This window comes from Nomascus leucogenys, chromosome 4 (genome assembly GCF_006542625.1).
Source record: "Nomascus leucogenys isolate Asia chromosome 4, Asia_NLE_v1, whole genome shotgun sequence".
NCBI classification, from domain to species: Eukaryota; Metazoa; Chordata; class Mammalia; order Primates; family Hylobatidae; genus Nomascus; species Nomascus leucogenys.
Window position 1 is genome coordinate 76,928,597 of NC_044384.1, and position 12,824 is coordinate 76,941,420.

General features: G+C 50.0%; 1 protein-coding gene across 2 annotated transcripts in view; it reads right to left on the bottom strand.

Annotated features, from left to right (window-relative positions):
* Positions 1–3,632, bottom strand: part of SLC43A1 (solute carrier family 43 member 1) — a 32,274-nt gene extending 28,642 nt beyond the window's left edge. For both annotated transcript variants that reach the window (XM_030810829.1, XM_030810830.1), the window contains exons 1-2: positions 2,491–3,632; positions 1,002–1,168 (exon numbers count right to left, since the gene is read on the bottom strand). In XM_030810829.1, the coding sequence (XP_030666689.1) occupies positions 1,002–1,155 (154 nt within the window). In that variant the 5' untranslated portion in view covers positions 1,156–1,168; positions 2,491–3,632. The remainder of the gene's footprint in view (positions 1–1,001; positions 1,169–2,490) is intronic.
* Between the last annotated feature and the right edge of the window lie 9,192 nt (positions 3,633–12,824).

The window sequence follows — 12,824 nt, forward strand, 5'->3', positions numbered from 1 at the left end:
CCTTAGGCAGAGATTGTCAGCACAGCTCTCTCCTTCCCAGAATAGGAAGATACCCATCAGAGGCAAGTCCTAGACACCAGCAGTGGTAACTCCCTGCCCCAAGGCAGCTGCAGACAGCCTATGGCTGTAGTTACTGCTCCCAAAGAGTGTTAGAATTCCCACTCCCGGCCGGGCGCGGTGGCTCGTGCCTGTAATCCCAGCACTTTGGGAGGCCGAGGCGGGCGGATCACGAGGTCAGGAGATCGAGACCACAGTGAAACCCCGTCTCTACTAAAAATACAAAAAATTAGCCGGGCGTGGTGGCGGGCGCCTGTAGTCCCAGCTACTCGGAGAGGCTGAGGCGGGAGAATGGCGTGAACCCGGGAGGCGGAGCTTGCAGTGAGCCGAGATTGCGCCACTGCACTCCAGCCTGGGCGATAGAGCGAGACTCCGTCTCAAAAAAAAAAAAAAAAAAAAAAAAAGAATTCCCACTCCCAGGTTCCGGGCCACTCACACAAGGTGATTGAAGTGGAAACCAGAGACCCTCCACAATGCCCTCCTAGAGGAAATAAGGCTATGTAACTTTGTCCAAATGAGTAATTTGAAAACCTGGGGGCTCCCAGGCCCTGAAAAGGGAAGAATGTGGGGCCCTTTACATTCATACTCCACTTTGTGCAGCTCTCCCTTGTCTTATGATAGCCCTATTAAGAAATTCCTCTCCCAGCACTTCTCCTTCAAAGAGCTCTAGACCTGAGGCTGTCAGAGGCTTAGGACTCTGCCTATTAGTCCCAGGGTCTGGATGACCAGCAGGACACCTGGCATTCAGTGACCACTGGATTGGATAAATGAGATAGTGGGCAGAGTGCCACCCATTCTCCCCCTGAAGTTTGAAGAGGTCGAGAAGTGAGGCTGTCCAACTGCTGACCCTGCTTTCTGTCCACCTGGCCACCTAACGTTCTCCGGCTTCCACCTACCCTTTGCCATCCCTCCCCACAGCCCACCCAGCCCATATTCAGGCATACCTGGGCACATGCTGGAATAGAAGCCCTCGTTCTTCAGCATGATCAGCAGGGAGCCCCAGCCCAGGAGTACAGCAGAGAAGAAGAGGTTCTCCAGCACAGCCGTGCAGGCCATCCACCAGCGCCTCCGGTACGCCTGTTGCAGCGTGGGGGCCATGCTGGCCGCGAGCCTGCACAGAAACAGAGCGGAGGGTGAAGGGCCCCCTAGTGGCCCCAGGGAGGGGTCTTGCATCATGGTGGCACCCGAGACCTCTCAGGCCAGCCCGCGAGGAGCCCCTCATGGAGGCCCCATAGAGCCCTAGGCTTCCCAGCCGGTGCCACGGAGCTGGCTCCGCGCGCACTAGCAGTGCCAGAGGTGCACGCGGCACGAGGCTCCCGCTGAGCCACTATCGGAAACAAGGAAGGTCCTGTCTGCACGCTGCAGCTTTCTGGCAGGCTGCCGGGTTCTCCCACCCAGGCCAGGGCGCGCAGGGCCGGGCTGCTGGGGAGCAAGTCCGCATTTGCCCAAGTCCCCAGAGGGACAGCAAGGGGCAGAGCGCGCTCTGAAGCACCGCGGGCCCATGTCCGGACTCTCGCGCCAGGAAAGACCCCTAGAAGCTGGCAGGAAGAAGGGCAAGTTCAAGGCTACCCTACGACCCCCATCTTCCAGTTGCCCCTCCAAGACCTCTCCTTCCCTCTGGGGCCGGGCGACAGCAAGCCCTCCCCCTTTCCATATCAGGTAACCCACGACCCTACAGTCTCTCGGGCCAAGCCAACAGCTGCCACGTGGAGGGAGACCCAGGATGGGCTCTCCTCGGTCCCCTCCTCCCCCGCGCGCCCCTCACTCACTCCGCAGGGCTCGGGGCACAAGGCTTTGCACCTCGGAACCCGCTTCCCCCCTCCAGCCCCGGGAGGGGGCTCGGACTTCGGCAGGAAGTCTGGCCGCTGCTGACTTTATAAGGGCAGCGGTGGTGGATGGGCTGGCGGGCGGGTGTGTTTACCAGAGGGAGGGAAGGAGCCCCAGCTCCCCCCGCCGCGGCCGCTCTGCAGCCTCGGCGGGAGGAGAGGGAAAGCGGGCGGCGCGGGGGCAGGGAGCGACAACCGGGATGAGACCAAGGAAAGCGGAGAGGAGAAGGGCAAGAAAGACCCAGAGAGAGGGGAGGAAGTACCAGTGACTTCTTCCAGGGGGACTCGGTATTCTCATCTGTGAAATGGGGCTTTGGGTTCAAGCGCTCCAGGAGGTCGGCTGGAACTCTGGCAAACGCGCAGCTCTAAGCAGAGGAAGTGCAGCGAGCGGGGGCCCGGGAGGAAGAGAAGAGTCGGAGGGGTCAGAGAAAAGAAAAGGGAAGGACGCGCTTGGCGAGATGGGACACTGTGCCGCGGGACCGCGGGCGCAAGTAACGGGCTTTCATTGGGAAGCCCGGCAGTGTCGGCGGGAGCCGGCCTCGGTGTCTCTCAGCCCACGCACAGCAGGAGACCCTACGCGCGCCCCCTCCCCGCCCACACTGCTTACCTCCGGTCACCAGCAAATGAGCAGCCAGCAACAGCGGACTCCTCCCGGAGCGCAATGCTTTCGCCGCGCGTCCGGAGTCCCGCGGGCCCAGCCTTGAGCCGCGCCCGCGCTGGGGTCTTCTCTTGCGCGCGGGACCCGGCGGCCACGGAGCTTCAGCCTGACGGCCAGGTGGCCTCGCCTCCGCTGTCTCCTCGGAAGAAGCGGGGGAACTGGGAACCCGCCGGGCGCCAGAGGTCTGCGAAGCTGGGCTTGGATGAAGTGGATCTGCGGAGTTGATAGTTGTATTTACACGCGTCCGGAGCTGCGCCCCGAGGTGGGGGCGGGGGCTCCCTTCCCTTCCCCTCCCCTTAGGTCGAGTTTCACGCGCACGTGACTCGCCCGCTGGTCCCGGACACTCTCCCTCTGGCACAGCCCCAGCACTTACATTTCCATCTTGGACCCTCATCTTCTCCCCCAAGCCCCCAGACTAACGTCAGGCAGCGCCCTCTGTATCCTTGTTCAAAACAAAGTGCGACTGGGTTGAAGCTGACTGACCGCGATTCAGGGCCGCCTTGGGTGGGGTTTTGAACTGTGCAGCTGGAAGCAGTGTTTTCCGAGAGGCAGAGTGGCACGGGTTTCTTTGGAGTTAGTCCGATCGAGGTCTGAGTCTTGACTTTCCAACTGACTACCCTGGGTTACCTAGGGCAAGTTACTTCTCTGAACCTCAGCTTCCTCCTCCCTAAATTCGGTTAAAATGGAACCTACCTAACTGCCCAAAGGAATCGGGATTGTGATGCAGGTAAAATGCTGAGCATAGCATTTGGCATAGTAAGCATAATGTTAATTGTTGCTGCTGTCATTATTTCAGAAGACCTGGTGATCGGATGCTTCCAGATCAACAATTGATTGACTCCAGGTAAATCTCTCAACCTCCCTGAGCCTCAGTTTTCTCATCTGTAAAACAGACTACTATGGTGTGGAGTAATGAGAAGTAATCTCATTACATGTGAGTTTAATTGTGTGTTAAGAGTGCTGCTAATGCATGCTGAGCTTAATACCTAGGTGATGGGTTGATAGGTGCAATAAACCACCATGGCACACATTTACCTACGTAACAAACCTGCACATTCTGCACATGTACCCCAGAACTTAAAATAAAAATAAAAATTAAAAAAAAAAGAGTGATACTGGTGGCCAGGTACGGTGGCTCATGCCTGTAATCCCAGCACTTTGGGAGGCCAAGGCAGGAGGATCACTTGAGCTCAGGAGTTCAAGACCATCCTGGACAACATGGTGAAACCCTGTCTCTACAAAAAAAAAAAAAAAAAAATTGCCAGGCATGGTGGTGTGCACCTGCAGTCTCAGCTACCCAGCAGGCTGAGGTGGGAGGATCACTAGAGCCGGGGAGATGGAGGCTGCAGTGAGCCAAGATCATGCCACTGCACTCCAGCCTGGGTGACAGAGTGAGACTCTGTCTCAAAAACAAAACAAGAGTGACTACAGAAAGCTCCAAGAAGGCCTCAGATAAAAGGGAACCCCTGAACAGCTGAGCCACCAAGCCAAGAGAGGAACTAATGGCTACCATAGACAGGGCACTTTCCAAAATGAAAATATTGTTATTAATTCCTCAAGACATCATGGTCTCATTTAAACCTCATAGCTTTTCACAGAGGGAGAAAACTGCAGGCTTGCAGCTGGAGCAAGGTTAGAGGTAGGATGCAGAGTCAGGTCGGCCTGGCATTTAAGTGTGGCTCCTTCCATTCCTCCCAGAAGAACGGCAACAGCAAAGGCTTAGCGGTGGGAAAGGCACAAGGAGTTCTCGCTGGCCAAAGCACATGTCAGGCTCTGATGGTTTAACTTCTTAAAATGCAATACCGCCTCCCAGAACTTCCAGATCAAGGTCAAACTCCTCAGCTCTGCACAGGGGGCCCTAGAGTCAACTTTCTAAGCTAGGAGGGTCATGGATCCCTTTGAGAATACAAAAGACAGTGGGCACAGTGGCAGTGGCTCATGCCTGTAATCCCAACATTTTGGGAGGCTGAGACAGGAGGATCACTTGAGCCCAGGAGTTCAAGACCCGCCTGGTCAACATAGTGAGACCCCTATTTCTACAAAAAATTTAGCTGAGCATGGTGGCATGTGCCTGTAGTCTCAGTTACTGGGGAGGCTGAGGTAGGATGATCCCTGAACCTGGGGAGGTCGAGGCTGCAGTGAGCCGAGATCTCGCCAATGCACTCCAGCCTGGGTGACAGAGACCCTGTCTCAAAATAAACAAAAAAAAAGAATAAAGATGTTATTGATCTACTCTCGACAAAAATGCTTGTGTGAACATGGACACACACACTCATTGACATTCACATTTCAAGGTTTTCATGGGCCCTTTCCATGAGACTCTAGTGGTCTATGGACCCCCATGGCTGGAACACTTGCTCTTCCTCATCCCAACCCACATTTCCATGGAGTTGGACTGTCTGCTGCATGAGGACACAGGCCTCATTTGGTGTGTTCATTCACTGCTGTGTATCCCAGCACCCAGAACAGCACCCGCACCTAAGGGGCACTCAGCACATGTGCAATGAAGAGTCAGCCAGCTGGTTTCACACCTCCCAGTCTTTTCACCTGCTATTCCTTCTTGTGGGAATGACAGATTTCCTTGATTTCTTTTTTTTTTTTTTTTTTTTTTTGACAGATTCCAGCTCTGTTGCCCAGGTTGGAGTACAGTGGCACAATCTCAGCTCACTGCAACCTCTGCCTCCCAGGTTCAAGCAATTTTCTATTTTTTTTTTTTTTTTTTTTTTTTTTTTGAGACGGAGTCTTGCTCTGTCCCCCAGGCTGGAGTGCAGTGGCGCGATCTCCGCTCACTGCAAGCTCCGCCTCCCGGGTTCACGCCATTCTCCTGCCTCAGCCTCCGGAGTAGCTGGGACTACAGGCGCCCGCCAACACGCCCAGCTAATTTTTTGTATTTTTAGTAGAGACGGGGTTTCGCCATGTTAGCCAGGATGGTCTCGATCTCCTGACCTCGTGATCCGCCCGCCTCGGCCTCCCAAAGTGCTGGGATTACAGGCTTAAGCCACCGCGCCCGGCTGGTTCAAGCAATTTTCATGCCTCAGCCTCCCAAGCAGCTGGGATTACAGGTGCACACCACCACCTGTGGGCTGATATTTTTTTCTTTTCTTTCTTTTTTTTTTTTTTTTTTTCTGAGACAGAGTCTCACTCTGTTGCCCAGGCTGGAGTGCAGTGGTGTGATCTCGGCTCACTGCAAGCTCTGCCTCCTGGGTTCAAGTGATTCTCCTGCCTCAGCCTCCCGAGTAGCTGAGACTACAGGCACGCACCACCATGCCTGGCTAATTTTTGTATTTTTTAGTAGAGGCGGGGTTTCACCATATTGGACAGGCTGGTCTCAAACTCCTGACCTCGTGATCAGCCCACGCTGGCCTCCCAAGGTGCTGGGATTACAGGTGTGAGCCACTGCGCCCGGCCATTTTTTGTATTTTTTTAGTAGAGATGGGGTTTCACCATGTTGGCCAGGCTGGTCTTGAACTCTTGGCCTCACACGATCCACCCACCTCGGCCTCCCAAAGTGTTGGGATTACAGGCATGAGCCACTGCGCTCAGCCTCCTTCTTCATTTCTAATGTACTCATCCTTCACAACTCAGCTCAAGTTTCACTTCTCTCTGGAAGCTCTACTCTAGGCTGGATTCAGGGCCTTGTCCACATACCCCCCAAATACTCTGCTAACCTCTATGGAAGCCCCCACACTGATCTAGAATAATCAGCTTAGTTTTCTGCCCCCGTCCCGCCCCATGAGATATACATCTCGTGGGGGCAGGAACCACCACGTGGTAGGTGATTTGTGTGCCTGCTGCCTATCACAGGGCCTGGCGCCTAACAAGCTTGCAGCCAACATTTGTTGAATAAATGAAAAAGGAATGGTGGGAAAGGAAGCTGAAAAGGTAGGCTAAAGTCAGTTTGGAATTACCTCTGGGAGGCCAAGGACTTTCAATCTTGCGGAGTAGGTAACAGGAAACTCCTGGATTTTGTTTTCTTTTGGTTTTTGTTTGTTTTTAATGAAGGGAAGAGTTATCATCAGGTTTTTGTGTTTAATTAATGGAGGATATATTGGAAAGGACAGAGACCTTAAAGCAGTTAGGAGACCACCATAATAGTTCACATTTTGCAGCCATAAAAAGGAATGAGGCCAGGCATGGTGGCTCACGCCTGTAATCTTAGCACTTTGGGAGGCCGAGGTGGGCGGATCACCTGAGGTTGGGAGTTTGAGACCAGCTTCACCAACATGGAGAAACCCCATCTCTACTAAAAATACAAAATTATCTGGGCGTGGTGGTACATGCCTGTAATCCCAGCTACTCAGGAGGCTGAGGCAGGAGAATCACTCGAATCTGGGAGGCAGAGGTTGCGGTGAGCCGAGATCGCGCCATTGCATTGCAGGTACGTGGATGAAGCTGGAAGCCATCATCCTTAGCAAACTAACACAGGAACAGAAAACCAAATACCGCATGTTCTCACTCATAAGTAGGAGTTGAACACTGAAAACACATGGACACAGAGGGGAACATCACACACTAGGGCCTGTTGGGGAGTGGGGGTTGGGGGGTGAGGGGAGGGAACTTAGAGGATGGGACAATAGGTGCAGCAAACCACCATGGCACACGTATACATATGTGACAAACCTGCACATTCTGCACATGGATCCTGTTTTGTTTTGTTTTAAGAAGAAATAAAGAAAAAAACAAGAAGAAACAAAGGAACAAAAATAATTCCCATTTCAAATAATAAAAAATAGGCTAGGCATGGTGACTCAGTCTATAATCCCAACACTTTGGGAGGCCAACGCGGGCAGATCTCTTGAGCCCAGGAGTTCAAGGCCAGCCTGGGCAACATGGCAAAACTCTGTCTCTACAAAAAATGTAAAACAAACAAACAAAATAGCCAGGAGTGGTGGTGCATGCCTGTCATCCCAGCTACTCAGGAGGCTGAGGTGGGAGAATCACTTGAGCCTGGGAGGCAGAGGTAGCAGTGAGCTGAGATCGTGCCACTGCACTCCACCCAGAGCAACAGAGCAAGATTTTGTCTCTAAATAAATAAAATAATAAAAAAATAGAGAAGAGGAAAGAGACCTAAGATATATTTCCATATCTGAATCAATAGGATTTATCAACCTTCTCCTCTGCCCCCAAAACTAATTCCTTCCTAAACTCTATTCTCCTGACACTACTCATAGGTTAAGTATAACAGCATTATCACATTGGCTGTCATGTGGGCTCCTGGCTAGAGGCTGCTTCACAGCTTAGTGGACAAAAGCACTGAGACAGGGTGGGTCTAAATCCTGGCTCTGCAGCTGATTATTTGTGTGATTTTGTCCAAATCACTCCATCTCATGAGCCTCACTCTTCTAGTCTGTTAAGTGCTGAAAATAAAAGTATCCAATTCAATTCATTATTTAATGAATTATTTAGCCTAACAAATAGTTATTATAAATCTTTAGGCCGGGCACAGTGGCTCATGCCTGTAATCCCAGCACTTTGGGAGGCCAAGTTGGGCAGATCACCTGAGGTCAGGAGTTTGAGACCAACCTGATCAACATGGTGAAACCCCGTCTCTACTAAAAATACAAAAATTAGCTGGGTGTGGTGGCGTGTGCCTGTAATCCCAGCTACTCAGGAGGCTGAGGCAGGAGAAACACTTGAACCCAGGAGACAGAGGCTGCAGTGAGCCAAGATCGTGCCACTACACTCTAGCCTGAGCAACAGAGCAAGACTCCGTCTCAAAAAAAAAAAAAAAAAAAAAATCTCTGATGAAGAATGTACATAAAATGGTTCAGCCTTTTCGGAAAACAGTTTGGCAGGTCCTCAAATAGTTAAACATAGAGTTACCACTATAGCCCAGCAATTCCACTCCTAAATATACTACATCCAAGAGAATTGAGAATATTTGTTAACACAAAAATATGTACACAAGTGTTTATAGCTGTATTATTCATTAGAGCTAAAAAGTGCAAATATCCCAGTAGTCCATCAACTGATGAACGGAGAAACAAAATGTGGTATACCCATAAAATGTCATATTATTTGGCCATAAAAAGGAAGTACTGACACATGCTACGACATGGATGAACCTTGATAACGTTATGCTAAGTGAAAGAAACCAGACACAAAAGACCACATATTGTATGACTGCATTTATATGAAGTGCCCAGAATAGGCAAATCCATAGAGACAGAAAGTAGATTAGTGGTTGCCAGAGACTGGAGGGAGGAGATAATGGGAAATGCGGAATGACTGCTAATGGTATGGGGTTTCTTCTTGGGGTGATGAAAATGTTGTACAATTAGATATTGGTGATCATTGTAAAACTTTGTGAATATACAACATGCTGAATTGTATACTTTATTATATATATATATATTTTTTGAGACAAGGTCTCGCTCTGTCACCCAGGCTGGAGTGCAGTGGCACGATCTCAGCTCACTGCAACCTCTGCCTCCCAGGCTCAAGCAATCCTCCTGCCTCAGCCTCCCGAGTACCTGACACTACAGGCATGTGCTACCATGCCTGGATAATTTTTGTATTTTTAGTAGAACAGTGTTTCGCTATGTTGCCCAGGCTGATTTTGAACTCCTGGACTCAAGTGCTCCGCCCACCTCAGCCTCCCAAAGTGCTAAGGATTACAGGTGTGAGCCACCGCTCCCGGCCTAAATTGTATTCTTTAAAAGACTGAATTGTATGGTGTGCGAATTATATCTCAATTAAAAAAAAAAGAAAAAAACCTTTGCGTGTGTCAGGCACTAGGGATTCAACGGTGAATAAGACACAGACCCTATCCTCAGAGAACAGAGAGCCCAGCGGGAGAATGTCACAGATGAATCAAGTGTTACATCATCTATTGGAAGCGCCATGGAGAGACATGGTGCCATGAGAACATATGCTTAGAGAAGGGGATTTCATCTAGACTGGGGCTCAGGGAGGAATCTTTCAGGGTGATACTTGTGCTAAGAGTTTTCCATGTCAGAATCAGTAAAATTTATCAATCCTCCAGAGGAGGAAACAGCAAATGAAAAATCTTACAACAGAAGAATGCAGAGACATTCCAAGAGCTGAACGAGGGCCGGTGTGAACAAAGCACGTAGGATGCAGAGCCTGTGGTGTGAGGTTGCAGCTGGAAAGGTAACACACTAATTATATTGGATCTTCTGAGACAATAGAGTATGCCATAATCTCAAACGACCGAAACTGACCTTCCTCCTCCCTAACTTGCTTGCCTCCACTGTTGCCCGTATCATAAAAGCACCACCCTCTTCCACCCAGTGGCTTAAGACGCGAAACTCAAGTCATCCTAGGCTTTCTCCCCACCTCACTCTCCACATCCAGCCTATCGGCGAGCTTGTGAGTCCTACCACATAAAGACTTCTCATCTCCAGCCACTACCATCCCCCAAGCCCAGATCACCATCAGCTCAGGCCTGGACTCCTGCAACCCTTCTAACCTGGTCTTCCTAATCCTACCCCCCGCACATGACCCCACTAGCCCATCGGAATGGACTAATCGAGATGTAGATTTGATCAGGCCACATCCCTTGAAAGGCTTCCTGTGACCCTCGGGGAAATGCACAAACTCCCAATGATGGCCCCTGAGTCCTGTGCCATCTGGGTCTGCCCTCTGCCCTCTGTGTTTCTGCCATGGTAACCTCCTTCACACCCATTAATACTCCATGCTCTCTCCTACCTCAAGTTCTTCCTGGGCTGGAACATTCTCTGCACTAGCCTAGCCAACTAACCCTTCAGATTTTTGTTTGTTTGTTTGTTTTTGAGACAGTCTCGCTCTGTTGCCAGGCTGGAGTGCAATCGTGCAATCTATCTCGGCTCATTGCAAACTCTGCCTCCTGGGTTCAAACGATTCTTCTACCTCAGTGTCCCGAGTAGCTGAGACTACAGGCACCTACCATCACGCCCAGCTAATTTTTGTATTTTTAGTGGAGGTGGGTTTTCACCATGTTGGCTAGGCTGGTCTCAAACTCCTGGCCTCAAATGACCACCCTCCTCGGCCTCCCAAAGTGCTGGGATTACAAGCTTGAGCCACTGTGCCCAGGCAACCCTTCAGATCTTAATGGTCATTTCCTTTAAGTGCCTGACCTCTTGCAGTAACTTGCCTGACTCCAGCAATGAATCCTTTTGCAATGTAACCTATATAACATCTGAGTTTCCCTTTGATAAAACTCATCATATATTTGTTCCTCTGACAGTTCACAGGGCAAGGGCCTTTGCCCACCTTCCTCACCACTATCCTCTCACCACTTAACACAGAACTCACCACCCACCATGCCTCCTGCCTGACAAATTCCTAACCATCCTTCAAATCTCACTCACCTATTATTTTCTGGGAGGCAGTCCTCCCTGAGCACCAAGACAATGGGACACATTCCTTTATGCACCCTGCTGAACATCTCTTTTTTGGGGGGCAGGTAGAGATGAGTGTCTCACTATGCTTCCCAGGCTGACCTCAAACTCCTGGCCTCAAGTGATCCTCCCGCCTCGGCCTCCCAAAGTGCTGGGATTACAGGCGTGAGCCACTGTACCTGACCACAACTGGTTTAGATTTTCTATCTACTTTGCCCCAGCACCTAAAACAATGCTTGTCACAAGACTCCTCTTAGGTCAGCCCACAAGAGCTCTTATGAAAATCTCTAAAATTGTGGCTGGGCACAGTGGCTCACACTTGTAATCCCCACACTTTGGGAGGCCAAGGCGAGTGGATCATCTGAGGTCAGGAGTTTGAGACCAGCCTGACCAGTAAGGTGAAACCCTGTCTCTACTAAAAATACAAAAATTAGCCAGGCATGGTGGCAGGCACCTGTAATACTAGCTACTTGGAAGGCTGGGACAGGAGAATTGCTTGAACCCGGGAAGCAGAGGATGCAGTAAGCTCAGATTGCACCACTGCACTCCAGCCTGGGTGACAGAGCAAGACTCTGTCTCAAAAAAAAAAAAAAGAAAAAAAAAAAAAGAAAATCTCTAAAATTGCATGCAAAACTCTATGTGCATTCAGGAGACAGGCTGTGACTTTTGTCAGATTTTCAAAGAGGCCTAAGATCTGAAAGAAGAACCTTTTCCCCAGACGCTGAAGGGGCTTTAAACAGCGCTGTCAACACAGACTTCTACTATGAAAAACCATCCCCCTCTAGAATACAAGTTCCAAAAGAATCAAGGATCTTTACCTACTTTTTTCTTTCTTTTTTTTTTTTTTAATTGAGACAGGGTCTTGTTCTGTTGCTCAGGCTAGAGTACAGTTTTGTGACCGTGGCTCATTGCAGCTTCAAACTCCCGGGCTCAAGCGATCTTCCCACCTCAGCCTCCTGAGCAGCTGGCACCACAGGCACGTGCCACTATGCCCAACTAATTTTTTTTTTTTTTTAAGTTGAGACAGTGTCTCACTATTTTACCCAGGCTGGTCTCAACTCCTGGGCTTAAGCAGTCCTCCCACCTGGGCCTCCCAAAGTGCTGGGATTATAGATGTGAGCCCTATGCCTGGCCTCTTTACCTGTTCTGTTAATTGATGTATTCCAAGTACCTGGAATGGTGCCTGACACATTCTTGATGTAGGTGTAAAATGACTAAATACAATCTCAGACAACTGAAACAGTTATGTAGACAGTATATGTATTGGTTATCTATTGCTGAGTAACAAATTATCCCAAAACATAGTAGCTTAAAACTACATGTATTATACCCTATCTCAGGAGACAGGGTATAGCTTAGCTGAGTATTCTGTCTCAGGGTCTCTCACAAGCCTGCAAAGTGTCGGCCAGGGCTGCCGTCATCTGAAAGCTCAAGTGGGGAAGGATTTGTCTCCAAGCTCACCCATATGGTGAGTGACTCAGTTCCTTGCTGGCTGGAGGCTGCCCTCAGTTCCTTACCACCACATAGGCCTCTTCATAGGTCAGCTCATAACATGGATGCTTGCTAGCTTGCTTCATGAGAGTAAACAAGAGGGAAGAACAAGACAGTAAGAGAGTGAGAGAGCAGAAGAGACAGAGACAGAATGAGAGGAAGATCAAGAGAGGAAAACAAACAAGACAGACTTTACACACTTGTAATTTAACTTTAGAAGTAGCATCCCATTACCCTTGCTGTGTTCTGTTTATTAGAAGCAAATATCTAGGTCTAGTACATACTCAAGGGAGAAGATTATACACAGGCATGAATACCAGGAAGGAGGGATCACTGGAGGCCCCAGTGATCTTTGGGGCTGCCTACCACAAGACATTTACAGAATGTTTTCTCATATAGCATCCAGTTCATCTGGGCACCCAGAGCAGAAGGCACACACCAAATGCCTAC